The 24,199-nt window shown below is 43.4% G+C and overlaps 1 protein-coding gene across 8 annotated transcripts in view; it reads right to left on the reverse strand.

Moving 5' to 3' along the window:
* plekha6 (pleckstrin homology domain containing, family A member 6) overlaps positions 1-24,199 on the reverse strand; it is a 130,713-nt gene that overhangs the window by 22,664 nt on the left and 83,850 nt on the right. For 4 of the 8 annotated variants that reach the window (XM_084025337.1, XM_084025339.1, XM_084025334.1 and 1 more), the window contains 9 exons: positions 11,790-11,971; positions 11,109-11,666; positions 10,093-10,576; positions 9,603-9,689; positions 5,528-5,581; positions 3,675-3,746; positions 3,084-3,164; positions 1,480-1,629; positions 956-1,051 (listed from right to left, as the gene is read on the reverse strand). In XM_084025337.1, coding sequence (XP_083881463.1) covers positions 956-1,051; positions 1,480-1,629; positions 3,084-3,164; positions 3,675-3,746; positions 5,528-5,581; positions 9,603-9,689; positions 10,093-10,576; positions 11,109-11,666; positions 11,790-11,971 — 1,764 coding nt within the window. The remainder of the gene's footprint in view (positions 1-955; positions 1,052-1,479; positions 1,630-3,083; positions 3,165-3,674; positions 3,747-5,527; positions 5,582-9,602; positions 9,690-10,092; positions 10,577-11,108; positions 11,667-11,789; positions 11,972-24,199) is intronic. The other 4 variants (XM_084025336.1, XM_084025341.1, XM_084025335.1 and 1 more) reach the window with 3 other exon arrangements.

Genomic DNA, 24,199 nt, shown 5'->3' on the forward strand with positions numbered 1-24,199 from the left:
ATGCAGCACGAGTAACATTATTGATGTGGGCCTCGAAGGATAAAGTGCTGTCACCCAGGCTCTTTACCTGGGAGGAAGGAGCAACAGTGGCATTGTTGATGGACATGGAGAAAGTGTTGAGTGTTGCAAGAGTGCAATTGGTTACGATGAGGAGGACGTCGGTTTTGTCACTGTTTAGTTAAAGGAAGTTGAGTGAGAACCATGATTTGATTTGAATATGGAATTTCCTAAGGATGTAACCAAGAGGCGGCAGATAGATAATGAACAGGAGGGGCCGAGGACGGAGCCCTGGGGAACACCACTGGAGAGTTGAGAGGAGCTGGATCTCAGGTTCTTGAATTGGTCATAACTTGATTGTCAAAATAATTCTTAATAACACATAGTTTGGACAACATACACTTGGTTTACAGATTGTGAAAGCTGAAAAATGTGTGCTTTCAAACAGTATAAGATTCATACAATTTATAAATACATGAAAATGAAATACTGATATTACTGAACTACATTATGATGGTTGCCTTTGATACCAGGGCCACTCATTGTCACAAGTTATTACAACCTAATCAGGTCTACATCTTAACATTAGTGATAGTAAACATATGCCTTCCCTGGTGTACCAAACATGTATCCAACCATGAGCAGGTACAGTATGTTGCTAACAATTATACAATGCACTTCAACCTGTATTTGTCTTAACTAAAATAAGTCTTACAACAACTGAACTGGCCCAGTGTTTCCTCCCCCATGGCTGTAGTAGCACACTGTAAGAAAACACATATAGGGCTGCACAATACTTTATCTCTAGACTAAAGAGAAAGAGATCTTGAAAATAGATGCTGTGCAACTAGTTTGTACTTCATATAGAAAGGGAGTTACTGATAAGGTTTTTATATTAATCATGAAATTTCAAAAGCAAATGTTGAAAAAAAGCGTTAAAAACAGTGTAAGACTTTACCTGTCCTCCTGCATTAAGCTGCTCCCAGAGATCTCCATGAATTGCGTTGGCCTCATCCTCTAATGCTTCAAACTCCATACGAGTGGTGGTCAAAGCCTAAGAGAGGTACACATGTATGCTGTCATTAAAAAATAAATCCATAATGAAAATAATAAAACCATGTTTTTCTTATAATAATAATGCCTTTTGAATGAATGGATTTATGATAAATGAAACTGGCTTGTGGAAACACTTGTAGACACAGAAGAAGGTGAACGCACCTGAAATGTACATTAAATCGCGCTATTGCATCTATAACACCATTCGGTAAGATAGCTATGTTAACCACATATTTTATTCCCAAGTGGTTTAAATGACATGGCTGGACTACAGACTTTTTTTTTGCCTTGCCCCATTATGTATTTGCTGTATTACATGACTCAGCAACATTGTATTATCAATATGATTAGAGTAAAACCAACACACATTCAGACATTCTTTCCATATAACATGGTTTATCTTGAATATGTTGTGCAGTGTCTTACACTGGAGGCATGGGACAGCTCGCCTCTGATGTTGATGAGCTGGTTCTGCAGGGTTTCCTTTTTAAATCGCAGCTTGTCCATGGCTAAAGGCTGGTTGTGGTACAGCTCCATCTCTTGATGAGTTGCCACCAGCGCCTCCTCCAGGCTGTCCTGGAACAGCAAGCATGGCCAGCAAGAAAGGAAGAGTTTATTGGAAATTAGGTGATTCCAGTAATTAAATAACAGGAGCAGCATTTCAGGTTCTAGGTTGAAAGTGTAAAGTGTGTTATCACCAGCTACTGAGTGATAACACACGATGAACACTAAGATGAGTGACCGGCAAAATAGCAATACAACAGTCCACTCTGTGGTCATTTAAGATGATTGCATTAGTGGGATTGTTGCATTGGGCTGTGAAACTACTTTCAATGTAAATAAGTTCTAAAAGAATCACAGAGTACAGCCTAAAACCGGAACACAAAAAAACTGTTGTTAGGTAACGTGTTAATTGCAGGACTGTTGGACATTATATTGCATTACATTGCTAAAAGCAGGCCCATCCTGCCTCAAAAAGATCCAGAAAAACGAGTCCATGCATTTGTTACCTCAAGGCTGGATTATTGCAATTTCTTATTATCAGGCTGTTCTAATAAATCCCTTAAAACTCTCCAGCTGGTCCAGAATGCTGCAGCGTGTGTTCTGACTAAAACTTGAAAAAGGGTTCAGATTTCTCCTGTATTAGCTTCTCTGCACTGGATCCCTCTCCTCACTTACAAGGCTCTAAAGTCAGGCACCATCATATCTTAAAGAGCTCATTAAACCCTACTATCCGAATAGAGCACTACGCTCTCAGAATAAAGGGTTACCTTCCTCTTTGACAACGCTTATAAAGTTGTTAGGGCTGGCTCAGTATTATTAACATGACTGACTATTGATTAAAGAAATTGACTAAAATCGGCATCTCTACTGGTACTAACTCGAGTACTCCCAGGATTACTCCCAGGAGTTTGGCGATGCTTTCTGGTCCAGCAGAGTCCACTGAGGTCCTGACCGATGGAGACTGATAACTGGCCTGATATTGGAAACACCATATTGTAGCTACACCTGCTGCTGCTGTGAGGCTGGTCATCATTGACTGCTTTCTGGTCTACAATGACATGTCTCATGTCTCAGCGTGGCTGTGCCTGCTGCCATGGACTACTACTGTTGATATTACTACTACTGTTAATACTACGACTACTAACACCTAATGCAGATGGAACCCAAGATCCTGATCTGCATGAGATTTCTGCTTAAAAGCCTGTTCAGGTAGTTTTTTCTCACCACTGTCGTGCTGTAACCCTTGCTCCTGGTGACTGAAGATGATTTCACTCCGAAAATCCGGAGCGTGTTCTAGTCCTGCTCGGTTTATGAAGTGTCCTGAGATATTATTTGTTTGTTGTGACACTATAAATGAAATGGAATATTGTGTTTCTATATCCTTACATATGATAAGATAAAGTGAGTTTCCTTCAGTATAACAGATCCTCACATCTAGTAAGAAATGTTGAAAGCACAGATAACTTCACAGAACAGATCTGGTTAGCTTTACAGTATAAAACATAATACTGTGAACAATAATGCACCTTGTCCATTCTCAGTCTGTGGACTACAGCTTCATGGTCTTTCAAAATCCGGTTCTGCTCACACAGTCGACCCAAGAGTTTCTATGTCAGACAGGATAAAGGCCGATTAGCACTTGTTACAAACAAAGATAAACTGTAACGAGGCATCTGTGTGAGTACATGCTGACAGAATATGGACTACAGGACATTGAACCCAAATGTGATAGCTAATCTGCTGCACTACCAGCCTCCACTCATCTGGTTTCAGCCACCAGAACATTAACCCTGATGTTGGCCAACCAGGTCTGGCTCATAGTCAGCTTTCCACTTCATCCCAAATGTGTTGAGCTCAGAGCTCAGTCCAGTTCTTCTACAGCAACCCTTTAATTGAAGGAGCTGTTTCTTTGCACAGAAGCATCATAATGTTCAAACAGGAAATGTTTGCCATCAAGTTAAAAGAACACTATGTTCAATGGTATTGTATATCATTCAGATTAGGGGCTCAAACTGTGTAGTTTGTGGCGTTTACATGAGTTGATTTGAAGAAACAAAGTGTGAGCCATGTGGATGAGGGTTTGGCTGTGCTTGGATGTTTGGCTGTGTGTCTCTTACACTGGTTTCAATCTCATTGAGCTTCAGCGTTGGATGTAACTCTCTGCTGTAGACATCATGGAAAGGAGGCACCTGTGAAAACCAACAATGAAGATAAGGTCGAGATGATCAGCACCAATCAAATCATCATGAGAGGAAAGAAACAGTTAAATGTTTACATGATGTTCTTAATTCTGAGGAATGGAAACCTTAAAAAAAACATCAGTTATTTGTTTCTCTGCCAACAAAGGATGGCCGGGTTTTCATTGAGTTTACAGCATGTGACATCTGCCAGAAGAAGTGAAGGAGAACATTTCTTTAGTCTGCTGACAATGCATATTCCTGCATGCTGCCCCATTGGTAAACGTCACAGAAACCCTTTGGTTCATGTCCCAGAATGAATAACTAACTTGAAATATGTCATGATACATGTTAGGACTATAAATAACTGAACCCCTTCACCACACCTTGAATATATTTGTTACATCTACATTTATAGTACATCGTGTTCTCCTGGGAATGTGATGAAGGGAACAAAACGTTATTCAATTCACAGTATTATGACCGAAACTAGTAGAGACAAATGAGAGAATGTTGGACACAATTTTATGAACATGATGTTTGAAGGTCAATAAGGTCTTTATATTTAGTGTTTGGAGATCTACAGACATCGAAGACTGTCTTTGAAGAAAGACTTTACAAAAGTGTACGATTAAACACGTCCAGACTAAAGACACACAAAGGACAGTGGGATGCAGCCAGGCTGTGATCAAAGCACCTTGTACCACCTTTGAAGCTAACTCAAAAACAATGCAACTTTTTTGACATATCATTGTCTTTAATGCCTGTTTAACTATTTATCTTGTTTTTACTTATTGAATAGTACTGTTTTATGTCTGGCTGCAGAAGTGCAGAAGGGACTGTGAGGGTTCATGTGTCACAAATTTCTTCATCTACCCATGTCTGTAAATTCCACCCAGAACATACGACTGAACAGATGGTATATACCATCGTGTCAGGCACTTTGCACAGCAGATCAGCCATCTGTTATTACAACATTGAGTGTGTGTTTGTTGCAGGACGCATTTACATTCTGCACATTTTTTCTTCACATATAATCCACACAGTCATATTATTATGGCTGGACATCGACAAAAATGTCCATATGGAAGTTCCCAGACATGAGCAGATTGTGTCCCACAGACCATCACAGACCTGCAGCCAGGTAGAAACACTTCTGATGGAATGATGGAGAAGAGCAACACCATGAATGTGTTTGACTGTGAGAGACAGACAGTATGGACCACATGCAGACGAGACCAGGACTGAAGAAAAGAGGCAGGCTTGGATAGTTATGGAGTATCAGGTCTATTAATAGTCTATAAAGGCTATTATTCAGAAGTTCATTGGACTAGACTGGACCAGCCAACACAGACTGATAAGTTGTTCCAAAGTGAAAAAGATAAGACTATCAAGTTAAGGCTCGTAAAATATTCATGAAATGCAATCTATTGTTTTAATGTACAGGGACACAAATCGTCAATTTTTGTGTCTCTCAGCACTGAAACAATGTCATTGTTAAGTTCATTAGAATCGTTTTTCATGGTAGACACACACATTTAGAGAATCCACATGACCACATGACGGTTTTGACAACACTCTTGCAGTAACGATGCCAACCAGGCAGCTTTCACTGACCACCTGAAGACTTAGACAACTGACAACTCGCTGACTGGAGCGATAGTGAAACTGTGTTAGGGGAATCTCATATGTTTTAAATCTACTTTACAGGCAACATATTAGAGGACACTGTAGGGAAGGAAGCTCAGGCACAGACACTGTGTGGAATAAGTCCTGTGTGTTGGACCTCTTACCTGCTGGTCTAAGTAATCCAGGTTGCGCTGCAGCTGAAGGTCTAATATGTCCTCCTGAGCCAAGCAGCAGCAGCAACACACATGGAAATCACACAGACACATAGTGTACACATAGAAGACTTTGACAGGATGGCAGCAAAGCAGAGCAGAGCATCACAACCAGTCACACAATGAAGCTCCACACACCACCTGTTACACTGAACTAACACTAACAGCAGCTCATTTCACTTGACTTGGGTAATCTAATTTAATCCCAAATCTACGTTGTTGCTTGTTTTGGGGCTTCATCAGTAAAGGCCTTTGCACACTCTGCATGTGTTTTTTTCATCCGTCAAACCAAAACATTCGTTAAGCACAGAAACCTACCACATTGCCTCCGATGCATTTTTTAAAATGTATATTCACTGGGAAAATTCAGAAAGCAGAAATAAACGGAGTCATCCAGCAGTGAGCAACTAACCCAATCAGGTCCAGGTAGACTTCAGGATGCCGGTGCTCCAGTTTGCACTGCTGGAACCACACATCAGAAAGAAGACCACCAATCTCAGTGATCCAACTGACCCTGAACAGGTTCAAGCTACAGTACGTCCTCCAATCCCAAGCTGCTCAACTATCATCATCATCATCATCATCATCTTTATGGTTTGTCTAACAGCCTCTTGCTTTGTGCGACGAGGTGGAACAAGCTTGAGTTTTGGAAGTTTGTATCTCAACACTTTCTCAACGCATCTCAACGCTTTTTGACAGATGAGAAAAACGCAGAAAATCAAACCTCTTCCAAAACGTTTTTTGACGGACAAAAGTTTTGGAGTCGATGTGCAAACGTGAGGTAAAAATTATTTTTTAACGTTCATCAATTTCGGACACTCGGTGTGCAAAGGCCTTAAGTCTTCCTTAGCAGATGGAGTTTGTTCAGTTGTCATGGAGATGGTTTATATGTTAAACTTAAATGGCAACATCTCTGTTCTGAATATCATCCTTGATGTTCAGTTCAGGAGTTGAATAGTTTATTTTTTTCATCTCCCTCCCCTCCCTGGCTGTCTGAACCTCTGCGAACCAACAGATCATTGTTGCGAGCGTCAGAGAGAAAATGGAAGAAATTGGGCCAGGATGAGGACCTTACTCACTACCACCACCTCCTCTCTGACTTCACCTCAACTGTTTCGGCAGCCAAATCTGCCTTCTACCTGGCAAAGACTCTTCTGCCTCCAACCACAGGAAACTCTTCTCCGTGTTCTCCTCCCTCCTCACCCCTCCTACCCCCCCCCCCCCCCCCTTCCTCCCTTACTGCTGATGACTTTGCAACTTACTTTACCAAGAAAGTAAATGACATCAGCTCCTTGTTCACGCCTATTCCCTCCCAGAAGACATCTCCCCCAACTCTCAACTCGGATGGTCTTACCAGCTTTACCCCCCTCACCTCTGAAGACGTTCACGCACTTGTTACATCTAACCGTGCCACCACCTGCTCCCTCGACCCGATTCCCTCTTCTCTTCTCCAGGACATCTCACACGACATCTTGCCATTCCTCACCACCCTGATCAACTCCTCCCTCACCTCAGGTGTCATTCCAGTGGATTTTAAGACAGCTACTGTGAAGCCTCTCCTTAAAAAACCCACCCTAGACGCTACTGACATCCAAAGCTACAGACCTGTATCTCTTCTTTCATTCCTCTCTAAAACCTTGGAACGTGCCGCCTACAACCAACTGTCATCCTATCTCTCGCAGAACAACCTCCTTGACCCTAATCAATCAGGATTCAGGACTGCTCACTCCACTGAGACGGCCCTCCTCACAGTGACCGAGTCCCTGCGAGACGCCCAAGCCTCGTCCCACTCCTCCATTCTCATTCTCCTCGACCTATCTGCTGCATTCGACACAGTCAACCACCAAATCCTCCTCTCCACTCTGGCAGAACTTGGCATAACTGACTCTGCTCTCACCTGGTTTACATCATACCTGACAAATCGCACCTTTCAGGTCGCATGGAATGGCTCTATGTCCAAACCCTGTTCTCTGGACACGGGTGTCCCTCAAGGCTCAGTATTAGGACCGCTTCTGTTCTCACTATACACCAGATCACTAGGTTCTGTTATCACATCGCATGGATTCTCCTACCATTGCTACGCAGATGACACCCAGCTGTTCCTCTCTTTTCCCCCTTCCTCTGACACTCACATTGCAACTCGCATCTCGGACTGTCTGGCTTACATCTCTGTCTGGACAACTGCACATCACCTCAAGCTTAACCTGAATAAAACCGAACTCCTCTTCATCCCAGGGAAAGACTGCCCTCGCATGGACCTGTCGGTCACTGTCGAGGGTATCACAGTATTGCCGTCGTCAACTGCGAGGAACCTGGGTGTAATCCTCGATGACCAACTATCCTGCACCCCCAACATCACTGCTGTGGCCCGATCCTGCAGATTTGCCCTCTACAATATCCGCAGGATTCCGACCTTCCTCACAAAGGATGCAACGCAACTCTTGGTCCAAGCACTGGTCATCTCCCGCCTTGACTACTGCAACTCTCTCCTGGCCGGACTCCCGGCCTCTGCGATTAAACCATTGCAGCGTATCCAGAATGCTGCAGCACGCCTTATCTTCAATCTACCCAAATTCTCCCATGTGACCCCCCTCCTCCGTGACCTCCACTGGCTCCCTGTTGCAGCACGCATCCAATTCAAGGCGATGACACTGGCCTTCAGGGCCATCAATGGAACAGCACCCGTCTACCTTCAAACACTGGTCAAACCTCATGCCCCGAAGCGAGCACTTCGCTCCTCTACTTCAGCCGGCCGGCTGGTACCACCATCGCTGAAATCAAACAAATGTCGCTCAGCAAAGTCCAGACTCTTCTCTGTTCTGGCGCCTCAGTGGTGGAACGAACTCCCGACTAATGTCAGGACAGCAGAGTCATTCGCCATTTTCCGAAAAAGGCTCAAGACTCACCTGTTCAGACTTCACCTCGACTCTACATAGCATGACCCACTAACACCCCCCCCCCCCCCCCCCCCCAAAAAAAAAAAAAAAAAAAAACCTTACCTATAGCACTCTGATCGTAGCACTGTTGCTCTTGAAGTATTAGTTTACTCAGATGAGGACCTAACACTTGTTCTATTTTTAGCTCTTACTTTATCAGCAATGATACGTTGTGGTTTCTTTGTTTCCTTCTTTTGACAAATGTACTTATTGTAAGTCGCTTTGGACAAAAGCGTCTGCTAAATGACCTAAATGTAAATGTAAATGTGTATTGGCTATTTGACATATTGGTCCTACTCTCCTACTCTCAGCCTTCATGTCATGTGTTGGAAGGTGGAGACAGAGTTAAGATAACTAACTACAATTTCTCCACCTGGTCTCCTAAAAATTACGTTCCCACACAACTAAACTGCATTGTGAATATGTTTCAATGGAAAAAAAAATTGTCACTGATTACATTTGCTGTCTTTTTTTACTAAATATAACCAAGTAGTTTTGTTGTCTCAACCTAACAACGTAGGTTTGTTGTCTCAACCTAACTAAGTAGGTTTGTTGTCTCAACCTAACAAAGTAGGTTTGTTGTCTTAACCTTACTATGTAGTTGTCCTTTTAGATGGATAAAAGTCACTTTCATGCATTGTGTGTAATCTTGTCCCTCAACAAACATAGCCAAAACATTTCCTTCTTTGATTCCTTTCTGAGTTTTACTGCCATCAGCTGGGGAAAAATGCAACATTATATAAGTTGTCACACTTCCTATTTAAGCAAGTGGACTGATGCTTAGACGACTTGGGCTGCTTGGAGGCCTTGTATCCCATTTATCATGGGAGAGACTGGTTTGTTCTCTCTGTCATTAAGTCATGTTAAATCAAACACTGACACACATGCACACATAACCCATGCACTTCAGAATACAGTGTGAGAGACATGACAGTAGAGAGGACAGTGTGTTGTAGACAGGGTTAGGACAGATGAGCAAAGCTACACAAACCACCAAAATCTTGTAGATTGCTGCTGTAGACCACCACAGGACTGTATGTATGACTACGTGTGTTATCCAGTACATGAATATGTATTACAGCGGCACATACCATTTTATTGTGGATGGAAGGGGAGACAGGGTAGTTGTAGTGGTGTAATCCTTGGCTTAAGGACCTCCTATCACCAGGGTAGTCATACTGAAGGAAGGAGGGAAGGAGTAAGAAAGAGGTAAGGGAAGAATGGATGAACGTTAGGGTGAAGTATGATGAATGTGGTTACAGCATATAAGTGATACTCATCACTGTTTCCTGTATGATAAAACTACATGTGTTTGTACTGCTAACCTCACAATGATACTGGAGGTGAAGATTTAGTTACAACTGCTTTTAATGAACTTCTCAAGTTCAAAGGTTTGAATATGAAAAAAAAACATACAATTTTTAGCCTGGAAAACAATTCTATTCCCATTAAACTCTGTTCCACCCAGTGAGTGTTCAATTTTCGAATGGCTGTGGCCTCTTGTTGTAATTTTTTTGTTTTTTTTAATGTATTTCTTTTTTTATATCGACTGTAGAACACTGCAACAACTCATGCTAGTACCTTTGGGGAGCTGAGGGACCGTCTCAGGCTATAGACAGAGGGATCAGCATAGATCACATCATCCCTCAACTTCCCTGGAAAGCGGTCAAAGCGAGTGGACGGCGATCGAGCCGGTGAGGCAAAGTTGTGTGGTGCCGGTGAATAAGGTCCCCCCGACGATGAAGACGGTGACCTGGGAACAGACCTCGAGCGGGGCTGGATGGACAGACGTCTCATGGATGTTTCCATTCCATCATAGTACGTTGTCCCCCATTGGTCCCTGGTCATTGGGGGCCCAAACAGCTGATGGGGTCCATCCCTCAGTGAGTGGCGCTTCTCCTCAACTGTCCACCGTCGGTCGTATCCCCCCACAGCAGAGACAGAGCAGATACTGTCAGGTCGGATCCCAGGCGGGTAAAGAGGGTACTCGTCCACATACTGGGGGCCACCTGGGTAGCCATAGTAGTCGCCCGACCCACGGGTCACTGGGTAGTAACGAGATGGGCTGGAAAGTCAGGAAGATATGTAAAGTCATGAAAATAACACAGCATGTGTTTGAACTAACAGCAGTAGAACATTTTCTAATTGCATTTGATAAAGGCAGAGCCAAAATAAAGAAATTACTGCTGTATTATTACACACATCTCACCTTGATACCTAGACAATTGTATTATTATTGCCATTATTAATAATGACATGCACATTCATTATGATTCAGGTACACGCACCAAGTGAAATGTTCACTTTGTCAGTATAAGGTCATTGTAAATGTAATTTTCACACCAACGTGAAGCCAATTTTTGCCTTGTCAGGTCTTTTTCATGCATTGTGTGTATCCTTCAACAAACATAGCTAAAGCATTTCTGTAGTTTTACTGTACTAACAAGAGCTACTATCGTAGAGCTCTGGGGTACCACAAACGGATACAAGATTTTCTTCCTCCATTTCTAATTTAGAAACATCACCACCCTGAAGCTAAATGCAAAGACTACACAGAAGAACACGTGTCATATTTTTCCTCTTGTCCACTGGTCTACCTGTTGATGTCTTCCTGCGAGGCCATGCCCCGTCGCTGATTGACCCAGCTCTGCAGCTGGGCCATAGAGCTCTTCCTCTGGGCCACCCTCTCTGGAGCCGTCCTGGGTACAAAGCCCCTCCTCAGCACCACATGATCCTGCTGCTCCCTTGGGTCCTGTGATGGGCCACCATCTGCCTCTGGGTGTCCCTGAGGGACACGATGTCTACCTTGACTCTTTGATGGAGGGGTTTTGCTATTGCTGTTGTGGGGTGTGGTGTTGCCCCAACCATTGGGATGGTGAGTTGGGTAAGAAACGTGCTCAGGACCAGGACCTCTTCCTTCATTATCACCTCGTCCTCCACCTTCTGCTCGTCTCCCATCATTCTTTGATCCCTCCTGATCGGAGCAGGGGGTGGAGGCTGGGGGTGTCTTGAGGTTGTTGACGCCATTAGTCTTAGGGTGGGGGGCATGTTCTCCGTCAGGTTCATTGTGTGTTTCACTGTGTGGATGCTGCTGTATTTGTGGGCTGGGGGCCTTGGTGACCATGGTGTGGTTGAGATCAGCTGTGGTGTTTATTCTGTAAAGGGAAACAAAATGTGAGAGGTGAGGCAGCTTTGTTTGGTTTCAACTGGATTTTAAACCACCAGGACAAGTAACTGATTGTTATTTGAGAATGAAATCCAAGAAATGTATATTGCACCTCTGTGTTGGCTGGACGTTGACCTCTGCAGCCTCACTCATGGCTCTGATCCACTCTTCCTGGTCCTCATGGCTATCTGCACTGAAGTAGTATGTCCGGGTCCCAGCGTGCTGTGCCTGCATGCAAAACACAACAGGAACCTTCAAGTCCCCATCCTCAACCTCATCCCTGTCCAAGCTCACCTGCAGAGGGAGACAAAAGACACACTGTTATGATCACACTCAACAACCCCTTTCATTTTTATGAACAGAAACTTCATCTCCTCATACAACGAAGACAGATATTAATATCGATTAGTCTGAAAGGTGATTCCGATTCATTGTTATTAGTAAATCACTTTATCCGGAGGTCAAAATGAAACTTTTCTTATGCAGTGAAGGATTTTTTTGTCAGATGTACTCATTGAGTGCACATCTACTGTAAATAGAGTAAAGTACTGAGTAGAGTAACTATTATCGACATTTGACAGAGGACAGTTGGAAGGTAATGACAAAGTTTGTCAAATGCTGTCCAGGTTGTAATGATAATATTGGGCCGTGTAACTCTCTTATAATTTACCTGACTGTTCCTAGATCTCAGAAGGTAATCTGGTGAGAGCCATGCCGTTGTCATTCATACAATGAATGGATGTAAATCAGAATCATCCTTTAATGATGTTCATGCACAATTATCTGATATAGCTCGAAAGAAATATCCTCTGAGATCACTTATGTTTTTCAAGCATGCAAGGGTTTGTAGAGGTGGTGTTGGTTGTATCTTTGAATAGCAGATTTCACATGCAGTCAAGAAACCAGAAGAAAGTTATCTGTGAATCCTTCATTATTCAACTACCATGCAGACATGCAGTATTCTTGACAGACAGGACAGTTAACAAACAAAAGGAGATGAATATCAACAGTGTACCTGCTATACTTTGTAACACAACAGGAGACAGCAAGGGCCGGCATACCTCACGGACCCACACACACACACACACACACACACACACACACACACGCATACACACAAACACACAGGGGGGAGAGACAATAAGTGGTACAGGTTTAGGATTGGGGTGTCAAAGAAGCCTGAACATGGATTCTGTAAGGCTGCAGCCGTCTCTTGGTAGAAGAGGAAACATCTAACAATTAAAGAAGATACACTTCAATCATCTCACTCTAGCACCAAGTCAGTTAAACTTCAGGAAGATCAATCTGTCCATTTAGGAAACACAACCAGGCCCGGAGTGGCTAATCGGGAGGACCGGGACAATTCCCGGTGGGCCGGTCTGACTTTTGGGCCGCGAGGGCCGGTGTTCAATTATTATTTTTATTTATTTTTGTGCCGGTGTTCAGTCATGGCACTGAGTGGAGTGGGTATCACGTGTATGCGTCGCGGGGATTCCCGCAGGTAAATAGACACAAGAACCCAGCCGAACTCTCGGCCCTGATGCCCCCAGACCATGGTGAAAAGCCCGCGGTCCTCACTAAAACACAGGCCCACCCAGGTCCACAAGAGTCCACACAGGCGGACTCTCCGTCGAACGCGAAACGCCAAGACGCGCCGCACGCAAACCAGCCGGGAAACAGACAGCTGAACACGGCCGAACTATGGGCACTTGTGCCCACAAGGCTGTGTGAAAATACACGGAATTACAAGGCTTTAGAGAACAGTGCGCTATTGTATGCTTAACATGTAAAGTTATAATTACATTATTTTAATATAATAGGTCGTGATCTAAAGTGGGCCGGTCTGAGGTATGAAACTCCAGGGCTGAAAATGAGTCCCACTCCGGCCCTGAACACAACTGTTTGTGAAGCAGTTTCAGCTGCTTTGGTGCAAATGAAAGTGAAAACAGGAGACAAAAGCAAGAGAAGCCCCAACAAGGGAATGGTTTCCCTTCTCCTTCCTGACTGATTCTTCTGTAGTTTTGTGTTCTGCTAGTGTTCTGGTCACTACTTGTAGCATGAGGCGGCGGTACCTGCAGCCCAATCAGGTTCACAGGTAGTCCAGCTCCTTCGGGATGGCACATCTATATGTGAGGTCACAAGAACTTGTCTCCCAGCACAGTCTCAAGAGCATTGAGGAGATACCAGGAGACCGGCTGTTACACCAGGAGAACTGGGCAGGGCCGTAGAAGGGCATCAACCCAGCAGCAGGACTGATATCTGCTCCTTTGTAGAGGAGGACCAGGAGGAGCACAGCTAGAGACCCACAACATGACCTCCAGCAGGCTACTGGTGTGCATGTTTCTGACCAAACCTGGTACAGTGGGTCCTGGGCTCCTTGTGCAGGATGATTTTGGATTCTACTGACATTTTTAAGTCATTTTATTCTCAACAAATTATACAATCAGTAAAAATGTTAAGTATTCCCCTACTTTGAGTAGTGTATATGAAGAGGTGTATTCAGTCAATGTGAAAGATACACAGGTTTTAAATACACATGCAACCGTATCCTGTGGATACTGATGTAAGTCACTATTGATGGGAAAACCTTGTGTCTGACCCCACAGACACCTACCTTCAACATTAACTGAAACATACTTATTAATGCTGCAATGATTCCACATTACGAAGTGTATGTGTACTATGTGTAAACCAAAACTATTTCAGAAAGATACCACCAGAGGGCAGCACAAGCCAAGACATTGGACATTTAGTCAATCAGCTGTGAGTTATTCACACACTGAGATAAAACAACAATTTCAACAAGGCAAATGTGCATCATTGACAGAACATGTTTCCTCAAAGACTGTTTTACTCTTGTTGCCTCATACTGCAGCTCCAGACACCAGATAGGTAGTACAAGTACTAGTACAAATAGTGCATGGCTACTTGAGTAAATGTACATAATGACCTTCTGTCATGAATGATAATGGTGTCCACAGCCACCTCTATCAAAATACTTAAATATGCTTTCTGCAGCATGTACATATTCCCTCATACAGCCAGAAATCAGGTTCAGAAATGTTTAAATGACCCCCTTATTTATTCACTCTGTTTCTGTGAGTGTCCTGATGACCTGTTTTCCACATATGGTAACAAATTAATATTTCATGTATTCCAGACAGTCCTAACATAAGTGATTATATGGGTTCATACTAAATGTCCCATTGAGTGTTCAGTTTGCCCAGAAAATAATAGAAATACATGAGACTAAATCATGTCATTATTTGTTGCTTGTGTGATGAGTCTTCATAGTTCAATCATCCAATGCAGAATCTCCATTGCTAAACCGCTGTGTGGAGCCTGACACAAACACAGAGCAAACACAAACACTTTACTGCCTTCTGCCCAACAACACACTCCTCTCACTATCCAGCCCATCCAGCTATGTGTCAGAATCACATTTCACCCAAGCCTCATTTCAGTAAAACTGAAAGAAAAGATGGTGTTAATGGTGACATGTTTCTGTGTTGACAGACTGGTTGTATATTCAAGCACAGCAGTCAAGGGTGTGTGTGTGTGTGTGTGTGTGTGTGTGTAGCGCGTGTAGAAGGAACAGTACAGTCATAAGATAGCAAGGGGAAGTGATGTCACTGATAAACAGGAGTCACATCCTACCACGGTGGAGCACTCTGAGACTCCACCCCCAGCACTGGTGATACAATTGGCTGAAAGGGCTGTATAGTAAGAGGCAGCAGTAACCTAGCAACAGAGGTGGGGCTCTTTGTGTGTGTGTGTGTGTGTGTGTGTGTGTGTGTGTGTGTGTGTGTGTGTGTGTGTGCGTCAGTCATTTGTCCTTCCTTTGTTCGTTCATTGAGGAAGGATGCACGAGAGAGGAAAGGTGACATTTATCGACGTTTTCTCTTCTCTTTTTATGAAGTTTACTAATAAAATGATCACTTATTATTATTACATTTTAAAAAAGAGAACAAAGGAAGGACACTGGGAAGGAAGCATAAAGGAGGGAGGAAAGGAAGAAAAGAAAATAGGAAAAGAGGGTGACAGCAACAAAGCTAGAGAGGAAGAAGAGAAGAAAGAAAGTGATGATGGAACAATGAAGACAAAGACAGAGAGATGGGAAACTAAATGTTAAGGAAGAGAAATAAACAATGAAAATGTAAAAGGAGGACATTGTTTGTTTAAGAGGCATGTAAATGTCAAATGTATACTTTTTCACCAATTCAATTCAGTTGTATTTATACTACCCAGAATTGCTTACTTTTAATAGGTCACATTTCTATTCTTACTATCCTACGATTTCTGCTATATCCACTGCTGCTGTCAGTATCAGCAGAAATCAGTTTCTACTATTATTTCCATTACTGTTAGTACTGTTTATACTGCTCTGATTACATGTATTATTTCTGACATATGGCTTGACTTCATTGTTTGTCGATGTATTTATTTATTTATTTTTTATTCTGTACACACAACATATATTGTACTTCTGTTCATCATCCAGAGATCTATCCTTGGTGTCTCTCCCTGAGGTTCCTTCCTGAATTCTCCCTTTTAAAAGTTTCTTTTAGCGAGTTGTATCTTTTTGGATGGAGGGTCCCGGGACTATGAAAATAAAACTAAATTGAAAATTACAAATCACAAATTAGCCTCAGATGTCTTTACAATCTCTACTACATAAATCCAGCCTAGGCCAGCCCACTTCTTGTCTAGGCCCTGCCAAAGCAAGCAGATTCTTTTTGTAATAACACTTTCATTAAAAACAATTTATATTTTGTCTGCATTCCTTTTCTATGTATCGGTTTGTGTGACATACAGCACATTTTATTTTACATTGTTTATATTTAAAGTTCCCATATTATACAGTTTTTCCTCAATTTCACACAGCTGTCAGGGGTCCAACAACACTGGATTCGATATGCATTGCCCCAAACCCATCCATGGTCCTGAATTTCAGCTGTCTATAAGTTGCTCAAATGAGCTCTGCTGAGAACAGGCTGCTTCTGTGTCTGCACCTTTAAATGCTAATGAGCTCCGTCTGTCATCGCCTAGTCCGCTTGCGCTATGGTAGCGTGCGGCAATGTTTACGTGGATGTATCGCTATGGCTCGCCTATGTGTCTCAGGTGAAGTTGCTGGGGCCCGTATTGTGGGGACAGATCCTTTTATGAGGGTCAGTGTCGAGGCAAAGCCAGCTTTGTACTGACCCTAGTTACTGAAGCAGTCCGATGTGAAGTGGTTAGCACACACATAGAAGCTAACACGGACCGTAGCCGTAAAAATGAAACGCAAGAGACCAGACCCGGACCGCCGTGGACAGTGTTCTGTTGGACACACGCCCCCAGGCTCCGTCCAACCGGAGGCAGCAGTGAAGACACACCAGAGCGTGTGAGACAGAGAGAGGATTGTCTCCAGCTTCACAGGGATTTATTCAAGGAGCACCAGCCGGATCACCCAGTGCCATGACCGGTAAGTTGGGCTGCACTGGGTGCTGTCTGCCCGTGCTCTCCGTGCGCGCTCTCCGTGCGCGCTGTGGGTCTGTCGGTCCGCGTTTTCCCGCGCTGTCTGTCCATGATGTAGGTCCACACTTTCAGTGCTCACTGTGGGTCCGTGCGTGCTGACGGTCTGTGCGCCGGTCCGTGCGTGCTGTCTGTCCGTGCCGCTGTCGGCCCAGGCTGTCAGTCCTGCTGTCGGTCTGTCCGTGCTCTCAGTCAGCTCTCCCTGGGTCTCTCCGGTTGGCGCTGTCTGTGCGCTTTCTCCGTCTGCGCTGTCGGCTCTCAGCACTGTGTTGTGAAACGCCCCCCCTTCGGATTTCCTATCATCGTGCAGAGGAGTTTGGGCTTATGCAAATGACTCCTTTCGTTACGTAACGAAAGGAGCTGAATCTGAACAGCCTGTAGGAGCACACTTTTACCAGAGGGTGGGCTGCAGATACCATGCAGGAATTGCTTGTTTTCCTCATCCTGGGAGTTGACAGGCTCAGGGAGGACCAGTTTATAGGTGTAGAGACCAGAGAAAATCTGTTTTTCATAATATGGCCCCAAGGGCTATCATGTTTGTACTGTTTGTACTGGTTGGAGGGAACTGCCAAGTGGTTGGAGAATATACACCGGGAATCTGCATAGTTTCATGTCTGTCCCACACAACCCCCCCCCCCCCCCCCCCCCCAGCTCTAAGTCAGGATCAGTAAGAAAAGCACTACAGCTATTGACGTGGTATTAGAGACTAGCTGATTTTTCAGAAGAACAACTATGCAATAGACTTTGCAATAAAGGGACTACAGAGTTTGACCGCATGCTTCTCAGATTGTATTGACCTGATAGGGGTTCTAAAAGACAGCTTTTGTAGAATATGGATGGTGACTTGAACAAAATCCTCAAATTAACTGAAGAATTGATGAGGAACAACATTATCAGTGATTGGAATGTCACTTCCTCGCGACAGAGGAAAATGCCGGCTAAGTGACACTGTGGTAAAAACTTTTAAAAAAGCAGCAAAGATCGAAGACAAATGTGGAATGCTCTTCTGGAATGGAAGTGCTTTACAACTGTCCAGCAGATATTTCCCCAACATCAGCACACTCCTAAGGGTCATCATAACTCTGTCATTGTAAACATGACATTCTGCATTATGCAAAATATTGATGACAAAATAATCTACAACATTGACAGGAATATTGTTGAAGTTTTGTCTATATGGTTGTACATTGCACACTTTTATTAAACTGTATTATATCATGGCTATGCTTTTGTTGTGCGTGAACAGCCGTGAATTAGCTGGATTTTTAGGGTGATTGTAGCTTCCTTGTTGTTTCTGTGCTGTGTTGTATTAAATTAACGTAACTAGGGTTGGGCATTCCAGTTCCAAACGATTCTCGATTACGATTCTTTTAAGAGGCAGGGTAAAAAAAGTTTAGGATATTTTAAATGAGCTAGCTGACCAACGGTCTTTCTGAATGAAATAGTCTGACCTTATCCATCAATTTTAATTCTATGAACTTTTTACTTTTTATGAACTTTTTACTTTTTATGATCTTTACTATGTATTTCTCACAGGGCTGTTTTCAAGTACAAATATTAAATCTATGAATTTGAATATAAATATTATAAATTGTGAATACATTTTCACAGGGGTACATTTTCCTCAAGAGAGCTTTATTTTTGAAAACCTCATGAAAACACATTTACAGTGTATGATGCTGCAGGTACTTTAACATGTTACCGTGCTCCCACTGATGGGCTAACCTGGTGCAGAATAGCAAATAAACAATAAGAAACTTGTAAAACCTTCCTTTTGTTGCACCGACATCTTCCCCTCATCGCGGAGTCATCAGCCTGGCTAACGTTAGCGATCTCAGGTCGTAAATTGTCTATGAAAAAATACGTGGGCTAATTTGTTAGCTGCCTCAATGTTGGCGCAAGACATTATTTATTGTTGAACTTTCCGGATTCGGACTGCGGTTCAGTCACTGCGGTGCCACGCTGGGGGTCGGACCCGGACCTGGACCCAGACCCGGAGCCAGAGGAAGACGCAGTGGAGGACGGTAGGAACAGCGCTATCCATGCTCGACTCGCTCGGTTATGCAAACACTTCCGGTGGCTGCTTCTTCGTTGGTGTTCAGCAGCTTCTTCTTCTCCGTTCGGCGGACTGGCAACAAACTGCATAAACAAACTACTGCGGGGATTTAGGAACCGAAAAAAATAATCGAAATTCAAACATCTTCGTAACGGTTCCGGAACCGGACGTTAGGAACCGGTTCCTATTCGGAACCGGATCTCGGTGCCCAACCCTAAACGTAACACATGGACATTGATCTGATATATTCAGGGATATTGATTAGCATCTTAAGTAGACTATTCCATGCAGGTTGCCCTCGACTGGCGATTATTTCAGTGCAGGTGGATATTATCACCGATGGCTGCAGAGCCCCCTGCTAACTGAAGACCCCTCTGGGAACAGCCAGGCCTACGTGGCATTAATGTATCAGCCTAGGCATCAACATTGCACTGTATACTGCTGTAGCATGCAGCAAACACAATTATACTTTCATTATTCACAGCTCGCGAAATAAAGTAGATAGAACACTTTGGCGCAGTATACTATTATTGAGCTATTTATGGAATTCATTTTATGGCCCGAGCATTTTCACTCAGGCCCTGCTGCATCTTTATTTCGGGCTACGCCACTAAATAGTAGCCCTTTCCCAAGACCCTCCATCATAAGTCCCTGAAAATAGGAAGAAGCCTCCAAGGAGTGATCTCTTTCCCAGGATGGACTGAAGTACAATAGATGTTCTGTGTACAGAATAAACAACAACATATCTACAACATAGGCAATCAATATTTGTCAGGTGGGATACACTGTACCTGTCTGTATGATAGGTGTGTGTGTGTGTGTGTGTGTGCGTTGGATGACAGGGACTGAGAAGGGATTATGTCCTATTGACCTGTGAACATGTTTGTGCGGATGTTTGACTAGTCTGGTACAGTATGTACTCAAAGTATACACATACAAACAATTGTGCAGGTACACACACACACACACACACACACACACACACACACACACACACACACACACACACACACACAGCATTGAAAATATTCTCAATTTTTCAGTCCAAGGCACAAAACTCACTGTTGCCCATAAATATTTTGTTTTCAGACACAATCCTCTGTTTGTATCAGTAATCATTTTTGACGAGGGACAATGATTACATTATGTGTCCCAATTACCCAGGTGGACTGGCGACCTGTCCAGACTGTACCCTGCCTTCGCCCAATGATAGCTAGCTCCTGAAGACAGGATAAGCGGTAGATAATGGATGGATGGATGGAATTACTTAGGTGAAATTAATTCATGCTCTATATTTGTATGGTGCTATAAAAAACAACACATTTGCAAATTATTCCAACTTTATGGTCGACCCTGTACTTAACCACTTCATGTTTCAATGTTAGTAGATGTGGTTAATATGGGTGTTTTGAACTATATGGATGAACTATACCATTTTTCAGTCTGTATATTTTTAGGTCCTTTTCCCTTCTTCCTCATCCAACAGCAGAGCAACACCAAGAGCTCCACGTCTGCTTGAATCCACAAGCTGCTACACAGGATGCTGTTTGACCAATGCAACAAGAGGCACAGCAACTGTCATGACTACAGTGTGATTGGGACCTTACTAATGTTTATGTAAAAAAACATCATGGTTAAAATAAGTATGTGAATTAAGTCAAATACATGCAGAAACAATATAACAGGAAAACTTGACACAAACGTCACTAACATAAGGAGCACCAGTCTCCTGTGTTTGTTTGACCCATCCAGTGAGAATGTCTTTGACTTGCCTCTATGGGGCTGAGCCCAGAACACAAACTACAGGTATGCAAAGCAGAAACCAGACAACATATGTGACCCGCCACGCAAAACCAGCAACAAGTCGGGTGGGACGAATTTGCATAAACAACGAAATAATCTTTTTTTTTTTTTCAAAATTAGTGATTTTCATTTTTTTGTAGAATATGCAAGTTAAGATCATGAAGAAGCCACTCCATGTTTCAGATAACAGTATTGGTTGCCTTAAAAGTATACATTTTGTATTTGTAGTAAAAATCTGTGGTTGTCTCTGTCTTTGCTGGGGCGAGTACGGCGATGCAGTTCATTTCCATACTGATCACCATAGGCCATTCATGCGCTGTTATTATTTTTTCGGCAACTCAGCTGCATGTTAGAAGTGAAACACATGGCTACTTATTCAGCGCCCGTGTCCCTCAGCGGATCAGCTGGAGCGGAAGATATCAGACGCTATATCTACGGTTACATTTCAACGGGATAAAGACAGGAGGAAATCCGTAACTTTGACTGCAAATGCTACGGAAGAAGAAAGGAGAACTCTCTCCTTGGAAGACATTCATGTAGCGACAAACTTTCTCAAGAGTTTATAGCATATGGATGGATTCTTTAGCTGCCGAAAGAGAGCAAAAGTTACGTCGGAGATGACTGCATCCACCAAAAAGCCGCAGACGAAAAGAAAGTCCGCCTGGACCTCTTATTTCATCGGAGGCAACGAATTCTGCAGGAATACTTTTCAGTTTCTTATGGGGTGAGTTTCCGTTAACATCCAAGTTATCTACTTTGCTTGGCTAGCTAAGCTAGCTCAGTGCTGTCGTCTTAAAATTATATGCACATCGAAACTAAGCTGTAATGGGAGGTTTTTGGCTTGTAATGTGGGCATCTGATCTAACAGTAAGGTGCAAAGGGGCCTGTTGGCATTGCTTGAATTGACTGTGATGCTAGTAGTTTAGCAACTAGCCTACCTGAGGACAATATGCATTAGCAGGCTAACAGATACCAGATATCACTGAGTGACATCTGTAGGGGGGAGGGCTTATCTGAATGAGATGCAAATGAGCACCATTGTGTTTCCTTTCTGGCCAGGTGAGGTGAGGTGAGATTTGCAAATCTTTTAGGCCAGTTTTCTCAGTGAACGGTTTTCAGAGAAGCATACATTCAAATGGCCACAACTTCGTCAAATATTATCGGATTTCCATGTGTTAGACATCATTGGAAAGCTTAGCTTACACTTTCAGAATCTGTTAATGACTCAAAATGCCCTGGAGCCGACTTGTTCCTGGTTTTGCCGTGGCTGGTCGCATATGCATCCACTGCTGTTCTGCAGAGCCGTAAGCTGGTGGGTGCACCGGTGACCATGGATCGAATGCCTTTGGAACTAAAGTAGGATTTGGCTTCAAGGTTTCCGGGGTTGAAACAAATCATTCAGGGTTAGCCACCTTATAACAGTTTCATGTATGTGTTCAAGTGGCTCAAATGATATGCCCACCCCAGTCCGAGGACATTTAAGATAGTTGGTCGTGACACAGTTGAGAGTAGCACCGTCTAGACACCAGTGGGTGCAGTATATCACTTACTGTACCTCAGAACAACTGTGTAAAAAGTTGTATGAATTTATGTAACAGCAGATCACCAATCTATGTGAGATATTCTTTCTCTATGATAAAATGTTATTAAACATGTACTAATGCTGCGCTTCCACTCCATGTTCCATACTGCCTGCTCTTTTCTTGTTTACCATTGACAAAAGTTGTGGATGGGACCTGGTACCTGGTTTTTGGTACCACCTCGGTCGAGGTACACTACACCCTGCAGTATGCTGTACATAAGGCATAGATGACACATACCACATCTTAGAGCTTTTACCAAAAGGGAGTCGAGTCGAACTGAACCCTGCAAAGGAATCAAGGAATCATAAATTGTCAGTCTATCACAGGGATACATGTAGAGACAGACAGGTAACCAGTCTATCACAGAGCTGACATGTAGAGACAGACAGGTCCATCCTGCATGTCTTTGGACTGTGGGAGGAAGCCGGAGAACCTGGAGAGAACCCACGCTTACACGGGGAGAACATGCAAACTCCACACAGAAGGAATCCGAACCAGGACCCTCTCGCTGTGAGGCGACAGTGCTACCCACTACACTACCGTGCAGCCCCTACTGAGTAATGCCCCCCCTTAAATAGCAAAATACTGGACCATTGACTTTAGACCAGGTTTTTGCAACCAGGTGCTGTCGCTTCGAGAGCAATGTGCCAACAATGTGGCTGATGACATCTCATATTAAGATAGTAAATTTGCTACATGGAAAACATTGCTAAGCATGGAAATGAAGTGTGTTGGTCTGAGATAATGACACAATGATGTGATTGTGTGTTGTTACTAGAGGATCAGCTAGCAGTGGACACTGATGAATGTCACCTCAGTCAAGAACGGAGAGGAACACAGAAGTCCCAAAGGAATGAAAATTGGTCTTTTCAAAGCCACCTGATAGTTGTGGTGAACTGTTTGCTGCCAGGAAGGGTGAGGCTCCACTCTACAGCACACACACACACACACACACACACACCCATAGGTGCAACACCATGAGTCTCACCATTGAGTCACATAAACACACACACCTACAGTGCCGGTTTAATCATTTACTCTATGAGGGGCTAATAACAACAAGATATTTTTATGGCTCTTGGTTCCACAAACATTCTGTGGCATTTCTCTTGCAGTTATCGTACTTTTCTTGAAGAAATAAAAGGGCATGAATGAAGACATATAACGCTAACATCAAAGCTACAGACCAAGGTTTGGGTTTGAGACAAAACAAACTTCAGTTGGAAAGAAACAACATTCTTCCTGAGTGTCTCCTGACTCTGGCCACACCTCCACACAGTCGGGTATAAAGATACAGGTTCAACAGGTTTGGACAGCTATCGGACTGAGCTGCTGATTGGGAAAAAGAGCAGAGATCTCTCATGTAGGTGAACAGCTCAGTTAGTTATTTCAGAAAACAAGATTAACATGAAGTCTAGATTCTTGTCACTAATCCTGCAGATTTACAGAGCCAATCAGACTGAGCGGGATGACAGATAAGAGATAAATGATAATCTGATTCGGAATTCATTTTCACCTTTCTGACATGACAGTTGTTTTGTTGGCTTGATGGATGGTCCAGTACGT

This window comes from Eutrigla gurnardus (genome assembly GCF_963514095.1).
Source record: "Eutrigla gurnardus genome assembly, chromosome: 2".
NCBI classification, from domain to species: domain Eukaryota; kingdom Metazoa; phylum Chordata; class Actinopteri; order Perciformes; family Triglidae; genus Eutrigla; species Eutrigla gurnardus.